Genomic DNA, 9319 nt, shown 5'->3' with positions numbered 1-9319 from the left:
CAAAAATTAGGTGTTCTTTGGAATTAAGTACACGGTGTACACCCAGCGTAAATTTGTGATACTAATAAGAACAGAAAACGTAGAAGCCGAAGCAGAAAGTACCATAAGTTTCTCTTTGGCTATTCAGAGCCTAATCTATATATATATATATATATATATATATATATATATATATATATATATATATAAAGTTGGGGCAATAGACCCGCCTACGTGGCGCTCTCATCTAGCAGAATTCTTATTTATCTTTTTTGTCAAATTTTTGGCCTTTTCCTTTAATTTTTCAATTAAAAGCTAAATAATTTTTATGAGTCCAAAAGTCGCTACTAAACCAATCATCGCATCGCTCAACTAGAAAATCATAAGTCAATCCAATAATCCCATCCTTCAACGGGAAAACCAAAATCCAAAGCCTCTTCCTTTCTGCTTCTGATTTGTTCTTCTACAAGGATGTTTTGACGGAAGGGTAATTCCTGATCGTTTCTACATGTATCGTATATGTCAAAATCACATCACTCTCAACGAAGATTTCAGCCTTAAAATAATTGGTAATCTTTTTCTTTTCCTCTTTAACCCTCTTTCTTGATAATTGCCATAACTGAGTCAAATTAATCAGGCTTTATAATTAGCACATCAGATACGTAATGTGCTTATCCATCGTTTTGACGAGTTTATTAAGTAAATAATCATCTCATAAACCTTTGCCTTTTCTTTTGTTAATGAAAAATTAAAAGAAACAATTGAATTTTTCTTTCCGATTTGATTTGTCAAAATCATTGTCCGATCGACGTATAGAAGATGCCAATGAATCAGTTTACCCTATATAATTGAAATCTAAACTTAGTTAAGCGCTAAAAAAGTTTCTTACACTTCAATTGAGTGTTTACATTAATTTTTTTCTGAATGTTTACTCTCTAACTTCTGTTTTCCTTCAAATAAATATATGCAGATAAAAAAGTATCAAAAAGCGGTGCAAGAGAAATATAACAATTATTAGAGTGAAAATATGGATTTCCTTGATAATGTGGTTGAGGAGGAGGACGAGTTTACTAACTTACAGGGACTGATCTGTTTTTCTTTTTCTTCTTGCCTTTCTTTGGCTTCAATTACACTTTTTTTTTTCTTTTTTTTTTTCAACCAAAGCAGAAACCTTCTTATTTAAATTAAACAACAGTTACACCATATTGGAGGGGGACTTAATACCTTACCTCCTTTGAATTTTTTGGACAGCCGAAGCATCCATGTTGAGGTTTTGATCCAAATATCATACACATAGATTCTATGCTAATGCATTGAAACTTATCATAAGCTAATGCATCCTACGGGTGAATAAATTAAGGAGGTTCAAAGTACCAAATAGTATTCATCCTTAAGGCACCTCTAACCTCAGTGGGTAGGCCTCCTTCGTTCAAAAAAATCATTGGGACCTGAATTTGTGTAGAGCATCCGCCACCTCGTTTCCTTCCCTATAGCAATGCTTGATAGAGATGTTTCTGTGATTCATCTTTGTCTTTATTTCATCAATGATACTTTGTATCCTCCATGGAGGTTTGAGAGTACCATTTAACATTTGAACCACTAGCATGGAATCTAATTCTACTTCAAGAGCCTCGAATTGATGATTAACACACCAAGATATTCCAATTAAAGCTGCATAGGCTTCACTATAATTGTTAGTGTAGAATTGAGAGGGATACGAAAAAGCCATTATCAAGTTCCCAATTTTGTTCCTAACAATTTCACCTGCACCAGCTTTGTTTTGATTCTTCATATAGCTTCCATCAGTGTTGAGTTTCCAAGTGTTGCCGATTGGTTTGACCCATCTGATCATTTTGCTTGTAATGACTGCCTTGAAATTTTCTGCCATAAGACAGACCTTGCTCCAGTTCCATGTGTAATCAATGAATTTGAACTTCTTTCCAATGGCCACCTTGATCTGAAACAGAGATTGAAAGCATATATTAGAGGCAGTGATCTTTTTTTCCTCAAATTTTATTGTACATCTTGCTTTCCAAATCTCCCAACATACTATCACTGGTGTGATTAGTAGAAGGAATTTGTGCACTATATTTCTTGGTTGTTGTCTCCACCATTGCCATATGATTGATTGGGCCGAGTTTCCAAACATGTTCATTCCCAAAGGTCTTGTAATAATTTGCCAAGTTTGTTTGGCTAGTTCACTTGCTACAAAAACATGATCACCTGTTTCGATGCATGCTATCCTGCAACAACAACAACTAGGACCTTTATCAATGTGAAATCTCAATAATGAAGCATCCAATGGGAGATTTTTCTTTAAAAGTTTCCACATGAAAAAAGAAATCTTGAAAGGGATTTCTTTTATCCAAATGAAATTATAAATAGGGGCAGCCATCTGTTTGTTTCTGAGGAATTCAAAGGCAGTTGAGCAACTAAAATTACCATCACTATTCAGATTCCAAATAGCCTCATCCTTTTTGTCTTCGTTACCAATAGGGATATTCCTGATAAGATTCGAAATATCCCTTGGTATAAAAGGCTCCATATTTTCCAACTCCCATCGTTGGTTCCGTAAAAAATTCTTGACTTTTGTATTACCAGGTTTGGGAGTTGGGTTAATCATCTGATAAATGGACCCTTGAAAGGTCCAGTTATCCCACCAAAATAAAATATTACCTGAGTTAATATGCTAGTTGATATTGGTCTCTATTTTATCCCTGATGTGAAGCAGATCCTTCCAGGCAGCAGAGTCTTTAGAAGCTATCAACTTAGAGTTGAGATTACTTCTTTGACAGTACTTAGCTTTTAGGAACTGGGCCCACAGTGATGGTTATGTCCTTAATCTCCACCATCTTTTAGCAGTAAAAGTGTAGCAGATATCCAAAAGGCTCTTGAACCCCAATCCCCCTTCTGTCCTTAACCCTCATAGTTATTTTTACCATCTTTTTCTCCCCAGAAAAAATTAGCAAATTTCATTTCAATCTCATAAAGAACTGTGACAGGAGGCATTAGAGCAGCAAATATATGTAAAGCCTGAGATTGTAAAACGTGTTTAATAAGCACAGCCTTACCGCCAGCGGATAGAAATCTACCTTGCCACCCTGCGATCTTATTAAGGATCTTTTTTGAAATGTCCGAGAAATAAGAAATTCTCTTTCTACCACAGTATATAGGACAACCTAAATAAGTAAAAGGGAAGGAAGCTTGTTTGTAACCGGTCCACCTTCTAATCCTCCTATTATAAATTCTGTCGGTCTTACTTTGTGTGAGAAAGAAAGTTTTTTTGTTGTTGATTACCTGTCCTGATGCCTGTTGATACAACTTCAGCTGTTTCATAATGAGCTTAATAGAATATTTATCAGCGGAGGTGAATAATAAAAGGTCATCTGCATAGCTTAGATGATTAATCTGTGGCCCTTTTTTATGCATAGAGAAGCTAATGAACCTATTATTATGATGAAGATAATTCAAGGCTCTGGAAAGAGTTTCAGCGGCAATTATAAAAAGAGCAGGAGATAAAGGGTCACCTTGTTTTAACCCTCTAGAAGATTTGAAAAAACCATATCTAGTACCATTAATGATTACTGAGTACCAATTGTTAGAAATCAGTCTAAAAACCATTTGTATAAAAAACTCGGCAAATCCCATCTTCTTAAGGACAGAAGTAAGGAAATTCCAAGAAAGTTTATCATAAGCTTTAGACATGTCAAGTTTGATAACAGCATTGCAACTGTCAGCTTTAGATCTGATACCATGAATAATCTCTTGTGTTAGGAGAATATTCTCGGTTATCTGTCTACCTTTGACAAAGCCAGATTGATTTTCAGAAATGATCTTAGGCAAAATGGTGTTGATTCTCAAGGCTAGGATTTTTGATAAAATCTTGTTTGAGAAGTTACTTAAACTGATAGGTCTAAGTTTAGAAAAACAGTCCGGAGAAGTAACCTTAGGAATTAGAGTTAAACAAGAATGAGTATAGAACTTAGTATGGTCAGCTCCTTGAAAGAAAGAAAGCACAAAAGATACTACCTCTCTTCGGATGATATCCCAGCAATATTGAAAAAAAAGGCCATTGAAACCATCTGGACCTGCACAACTATTTGGATCCATAGAATCTATAGCTATCTTGATTTCCTCTTCTGTTGGGATTTTAGTCAAATGAGAGTTGTCCTCAGCATTGATCAAATTATCACAGTCTCTTACAAAATCCAAGTTAACAACCCTTTGATTTTCGGTGAAGATACCACTGAAGTAGTTAATCGCAGCCTGTGAAATGTTAGCATTTCCTTCTACCCACTGACCCTGCTGGTCCTTGATTTTGTAAATCTGGGCTCTTCTTCTTCTAGCCCTTATAGTGCTATGAAAGTATTTTGTGTTGGAGTCTCCATCTTCAGCCCATTTTATTCTTGCTTTCTGCCTGATGATGGAGTCTTCCATTTTCAACCACTTGATGTATTCAGCTTTGGATTTATTGAGAAGCATTCTGTCAGTATTAGAGTCTGAGGTCAAGTATGTAGTTTCAGCAGCGGAGACTTCATTCTCCATTTCCTTGACTCTCTGGAACACATCTCCAATACTGTCTCTAGACCATTTACTAAGTTCTTTGGCCACCATTTTAAGCTTTTGATGAAATCTCCACATAGGATTACCATATACTTCAGTCTCCCAAATTGTTCTAACCAATGGGAGAAAATCTTCTTGGTCAGTCCAAAAATTAAGAAACTTAAAGTATTTGATTACCTGTTGGTTATCGTTAGTGCAGGTGACCAATAGTAGGTTATGGTCTGACCCAGTCTTTGAGAGGTGCTCCACGGTGATATTTGTGTATCTAGTAGCCCATTCCTCATTGTGAAAAAACCTGTCTAGTCTCATATGGATTCTTTCAGTACCTCCTCTGCCATTACACCAAGTGTGAATATTACCTACAAAACCAGCATCAGTCATACCGCAATCATCCATACAATTTATAAAATCTAGACAAGTACTTAATCTAAAAGAGGCACCCCCTTTTTTCTCTTCGGCTTCCATTATAGAATTGAAATCCCCACCAATGACCTATGGACCATCAATGATAGAATTTAAGTCTCTTAATTTCTTCCAAAGATGTTTCCTCTTGTTAGCTCTTGATCTAGCATATACAATAATTATCCAAGACATGTCTGTACTTCCCTGCCAGTCAACCTGCAAAGTAACCTGTTGTCTAGTCTTGGAAATCACTGAACAAACAATGTTAGAATTCCAGAAAATCCAGACTTTACTATGTGAATTGGAGATGGCATGGTCAAATCCTAACCTTCTCCTAAACTTCTCCACTTTATTGCTTTTAAAAAAAGGTTCTTGCAAAGCAACAAAATCTATATTATAAAGTTTGACTACCTTGGTTAGTCTTTCAAGAGCACCTTTGGAGGTCATCCCCCTGATATTCCATATTATGAATTTAATCATAAAGAAATCTTAGGTGGTGGAACAACCTTTTCAGATTGTTCAAAATTTTCTGGGAGTACAGTATTGTCTCCCTTATTAGTGTTCTTACCTTGTTTGTTTTTGTTACCTCTTGGAGACAAACCTTGTTGTTGTATGATTTGTTCCCTTTCGTGTGTAATAGGATCTTTATTGTCCTTAGGGATTGGAGCAAATATTTCAGCCAAACTGTCCAGAATCTGTGCCTCTTCTTCTTTAGTAACATCTAAAAAACTATCTGGCACTTCTTCATCAGATGATATTCCTTCTATTTGATCCTCACTAGTGTCATAACCATGCTCCTGATCAGAGTCATATTCTATATCTGGGCCATGTCTGTTTTGTTTTCCAGGGGGAATGTACTCAAGACTTCCCAAATCTATCACCAAAGTACCACCTTTTTGTTGCAAACACTCGGTATCTGTAGTGATAGGGGACATATGTCCCTTATGAACTCCCTCAGAGCTGCTGCCTTGGCTGTCAGGATCCTCATTTTCATTTATCCCTCGATTAACCTTGATGTTGTTCTGAGCTACCTCTTTTGTCGTGATGTTTTCAGGTATGTCTTTGCTACTAGATTGCTCTGGTTTATCAAGAATATCCTTGATATGGGCTTGTTTTGATTTCTGTTTCGCCCATAGCATGTTCTTGAGGAATCTAGCTGCAGGTATGTTCTTTTTGTTTTTTGCTTTTTGTTTCTTTTTCTGTCTTTTAGGTCCAACACCCTTGATATTTTGCTCTTTATTTTCGACTGTTAAATGTTGCTGCTGCTCATTTTCGGCTGTATCATGTTGCTGAAGCTGCACTTTTCCAGTTGTAACATGCCGCACATGCTGTTTTCCAGTTGTAAAATGTTGCCCATGCTGTTTTTGCTGCTGCGCATGCTGTTTTTCAGTTGTAAAAGCTGTAAAATGCTGTTGTTTCTGCACGTGTTGCTGCTGCTGGTTCTTATTTTTTGATGTAGCATGCTGCACATGCTGTTGTACCAGCTGCACATGCCGCTGTTCCTGCTGTTCCCGCTGCACCTGGAGCTTTTGCCGCTGCCCATTTTGTTGTTGCTGCTGCGCATGCTGATGCACATGCTGCTGCGCATGCTGCTGCTCATGTTGCTGCGCATGTTGCTGTGTCTGCTGTTGCACATGGACTACAGCTTGAAGTTTTTGTTTCCTTGTTTATCAGTTTGTTGATTTATTGGCTTAAAAAAGGTCTTCTTATTCTTTCTCCTGGTGACCTCAATGAAGCCATCTTCATCTTGCATTTTTGTGATCACTCCTTCTCCCTTTAATTGTTGTGCTTCTCCTTGTTCCCCCTCTTTTTGCTTGCTCGACCCTTCCTCTATTACAACCTGTTTTCCTTCCTGTTGGTTAACATTCTTTCTAACTGCGACTTTACAATTAATTTGATCATGTCCTTGTAATCTACATATTCTGCAAAATGTCGGGATGCCTTCGTAGTCCAATCTTTGGTAATAACCTTTCAAACCAGCCCCTTTCTTTTCTATTCCAACAAAAATTGAATTTGGGAGATTTTTTTCCAGATCAACCTCTATCCTTACTTTGGCTAAATTTGGCCTAGTTCTTAGATTAGTAGCCAGATCTTCTTTTAATGGAGTTCCTACTTGCTGAAGAATTTGGCTAAGATAATTCCATTGGAACAAGTGATACTTCAATTCCGGTAACAAGACCCAAATTGGGGCTAAAAAGGTTTCCTCGTTTGGATCGAAATCCGGAGACCACTTGAACATTCTCATCAAAGCATTATCAGTAGAAATAAATCTCCTAAAGTATACATCATTTAGGTCGGCTTCATTATCAAAATCTAGAAAAATATGGCGATAATCATACACGCCTATACGCACCTTACCTTTCAGAGGAATCTGCTCTTTGAATTTAGTTCTAATCAAATCGATTTGGGGTCTGCCATACGTGTATTTTCCCACTAGAGTCCATTTACACTGTTCAGTCATTACCCCATAGTAATTATCAGCATCGAAGATCGCCGCCGGAGTGCCGTTATGTACTGTTTGCCTGACCACCACTGGATCGTTGATAATAGGGATGAAATGAGAGGGGTTCTCTTCAATTGCTCCCTTATAATCGATCTTCTTTGTTTTTGGCACCATAGAGGTGGTCGCCTTTGTGGTAGGGTCTTTTGGTTGATCTATACGCGCCGGTAATCCGGTCGCCGGTGGTGTCATTAGGTAAGAGAGTGAGTCTACGTGTTTGGCTTTTTACCGTTGTGGTTTGTTGTACGGAGAGCTTTTTTTCTTTTTTTTTAGATACACAATCACCACATGCGCCGGCTTCAATTACACAAAACTTAGAATGTATATGTTACAATCCTACACTTCAGAGAAGGTATGGGTATATTTCTGACTAATACTTTTGAACTGGGGGGTCAATTTTTCAAGTCTTCTTCCCATTTCATTTCCTCAACTTTGGTCCATTCAACTAAATCAACCAAAAGTATATTATCTTCTAAAAAATAAACAGTATTTGATTAAGGTGTAAATATACCCAAATAAACCCATTTCTATATAGAGCGAGAACTTCCAAATGTCAGATATGGTTGTACGTATGATTTCATTTTCTGAAACTTTTTCCTCATTTTCTGTGAACTATCTTTGTTTAATAGTTACTCCCACCGTTTTAAAAAGATTATCTTAGTTTGACTTGACACGGAGTTTAACAAATAAATGAATGACTTTTGAAATGTGTGGTCCAAAATAAGCCTTAAATATTTGTGCGGCTGTAAATCATCTCATAAAGTTAAATTATTTCTAAATATAGAAATGTGCCAATCTTTTTGGGACAAACTAATAAGGAAAGTAAGACAATCTTTTTCGGATCGAGAGAGTACAATATTTAGGCACGTAGATAGATTTAGTTACTGGTTATAGCATTCAGTATAAGAATATACCACATCTGAATTAATTGATGCTCCAATTTAGATGTGTCATTCTTGGAATAAGGGAGTGCATTTGTCTTCTCTGGTTATCCATCAGTTTTAGCATTTTTTTATAGTTATAATTGCGGCCATAGATTATTAGAAGTAAAGTTTTCAAGATATAAATATGGATGCTCAAGGAAATCTCTCCCTCATGAGTTTTAATTATTGACTATAAAATTTTATTATGTTAATTAAGGGGAGTTAGGTTATCCTCAATTTCTTTGCGTCTATATGGAGTTTAGTTAAAATCTCTGAATACTTTCATATAGTCTTTTGGTTCCCCAATTAATCTTTTGAATAATAATGAGCTTTTTCATGAATGAATGTCGCTTATTGCTGTGTATGAGTTGATACTAATACATTTATAGTATGTCTTATTGATCCTGAAATACATTTACTAATATTTCTCACGATTATGAATTGTGAGATAATATATGGTACATACAATCTAAATGAAAAGAAAAGGAATAGCTTTATGACAAATAATATTGAAAATGTTTTTAGTTGTCAGTAAAGTGTAACACCAGAATTTTTGGCATGGTCAATGACAGATTCTTCTACAATTTGCTTTGCTTTCTTTCTTTTTTTGTTCCTTAAGGGGTCGTTTGGTTTAAGGACACATTAGTCCCGGGATTGTATTTATCTCATCTATTGGGATTATTTTATACCATATAAAAGATGGTATAAAATAATCCCAGTACAAGTGGGTTAAGAAAGTATAAGTTGGGTTATCCCAGCACTAATTTTTATACCATGTTTAGTACAAGGTATAAATTTATCCCAACACTAATTTATACCTTATACCAAACATGGTATAAAAATTAGTGCTGGGATAACCCACCTTATACCTTAAACCAAACGACCCCTAATAGAAAAAAATTAGTATTAAATTCAACGAGGTTTACTAAGACCGCGCAAAGCGCTGGCAATT

The 9319-nt window shown here is 36.2% G+C and overlaps 1 protein-coding gene across 2 annotated transcripts; it reads left to right on the top strand.

Moving 5' to 3' along the window:
• Positions 1-334: 334 nt before the first annotated feature.
• LOC132623593 (uncharacterized) lies at positions 335-6778 on the top strand. Of its 2 annotated transcripts, none has more exons than XM_060338369.1 (3): positions 335-548; positions 5999-6106; positions 6284-6778. In XM_060338369.1, the coding sequence occupies exons 1-3, from the start codon at positions 488-490 to the stop codon at positions 6511-6513; spliced, it is 399 nt and encodes a 132-aa protein (XP_060194352.1). In that variant the 5' UTR covers positions 335-487; the 3' UTR covers positions 6514-6778. The 2 variants fall into 2 exon arrangements, with proteins under 2 accessions (XP_060194352.1, XP_060194351.1); XM_060338368.1 differs by having other exon boundaries at positions 6254-6778.
• Positions 6779-9319: the final 2541 nt, after the last annotated feature.

Source organism: Lycium barbarum, chromosome 12, assembly GCF_019175385.1.
Source record: "Lycium barbarum isolate Lr01 chromosome 12, ASM1917538v2, whole genome shotgun sequence".
In the NCBI taxonomy this organism is placed as follows: domain Eukaryota; kingdom Viridiplantae; phylum Streptophyta; class Magnoliopsida; order Solanales; family Solanaceae; genus Lycium; species Lycium barbarum.
Note: the sequence above shows the minus strand (reverse complement) of the source record. Positions and strands in the feature narration are given on the sequence as shown.

Bases quoted from the DNA above. Each gene is read 5' to 3' on its own strand.
- LOC132623593 (XM_060338368.1), top strand. From the start codon at position 488: ATGTATCGTATATGTCAAAATCACATCACTCTCAACGAAGATTTCAGC. The intron at 549-5,998 runs GTAATCTTTTTC...TGATGTTTTCAG, and splicing joins TTTCAGCCTTAAAATAATTG to GTATGTCTTTGCTACTAGAT. The intron at 6,107-6,253 runs GTATGTTCTTTT...GCACTTTTCCAG, and splicing joins CTTGAGGAATCTAGCTGCAG to TTGTAACATGCCGCACATGC.